At 43.3% G+C, this 756-nt stretch overlaps 2 protein-coding genes across 2 annotated transcripts in view; both read right to left on the bottom strand.

Moving 5' to 3' along the window:
- The window catches only part of LOC111672392 (uncharacterized), a 44,743-nt gene that overhangs the window by 23,871 nt on the left and 20,116 nt on the right, over positions 1 to 756 (bottom strand). The gene's annotated exons all lie outside the window — the stretch shown is intronic.
- Positions 19 to 756, bottom strand: part of LOC111672399 (CLIP-associating protein 1-B-like) — a 27,749-nt gene continuing 27,011 nt past the window's right edge. Inside the window, exon 4 of the mRNA XM_087180264.1 lies at positions 19 to 124. Coding sequence (XP_087036390.1) covers positions 92 to 124 — 33 coding nt within the window. The 3' untranslated portion in view covers positions 19 to 91. The remainder of the gene's footprint in view (positions 125 to 756) is intronic.

Below are 756 nucleotides of genomic sequence, written 5' to 3' on the forward strand. Positions count from 1 at the left end.
TCTGGTCTTTCTCTCATGTTCCCCACACAGAGTGGTTTTAGAGGGAGGGGCTCCCTCCTCTCTGTCCTCACACTGATCCATGCTGCTGAGTTCACATCCACATCAGCTCACACACACTTTCTACCTTCATGTGGAGAGAAACACACATCATTCATCTGCACATCGACTCAAATGTACATCATTTCTCCAGCTGCTCCTCCACTGATTGGCTTTTCTTCTCTGTTTCATATCAGTGTGAGGAAGAGGAAGCTGCCATCAGCTGCTGCACTTCTACCATCCGTCCACTAGATGGCGTCATGAAGCTGCAGTGAAGTGAAGAGCAGCCCAGCAAACACTTGGGTTCATGGACGATCATTAACATCCACTGATTCAGTTTTACAACCCGACCACTAAACATCATAAGAGAGATTAAGATACTTTAAAACACTTAATGATCCTTCTCCTCAGACTCGTAACTCAAGCAGATCTGAACAGAGACATCAAACACATGTTGATCTGATTCAGTGACTTCACTTACTCATTATATCATTGTCTCTGATGTCCCTCCACAATAAAGCTTCCTTCAGTTTCACAGTAAAACAGAACATCATGAGACACTGCAGACAGGAGCTGATCACAGCTGATTCAGCTGCTGCTAAAGAGACAGTTTGACTAAATATATATTTTATAACATGGTTTAGGAGAATCACTGACACTCTCCTCTGTACATTCATACACTTTTCCTGGGATACGAACCTGAGCACATAAAGACAGAAA

This window comes from Seriola lalandi, unplaced genomic scaffold, assembly GCF_002814215.2.
Source record: "Seriola lalandi dorsalis isolate HSWRI2012SDOR001 ecotype SW California unplaced genomic scaffold, Sedor1 jcf7180002054899, whole genome shotgun sequence".
Classification (NCBI taxonomy): Eukaryota; Metazoa; Chordata; class Actinopteri; order Carangiformes; family Carangidae; genus Seriola; species Seriola lalandi.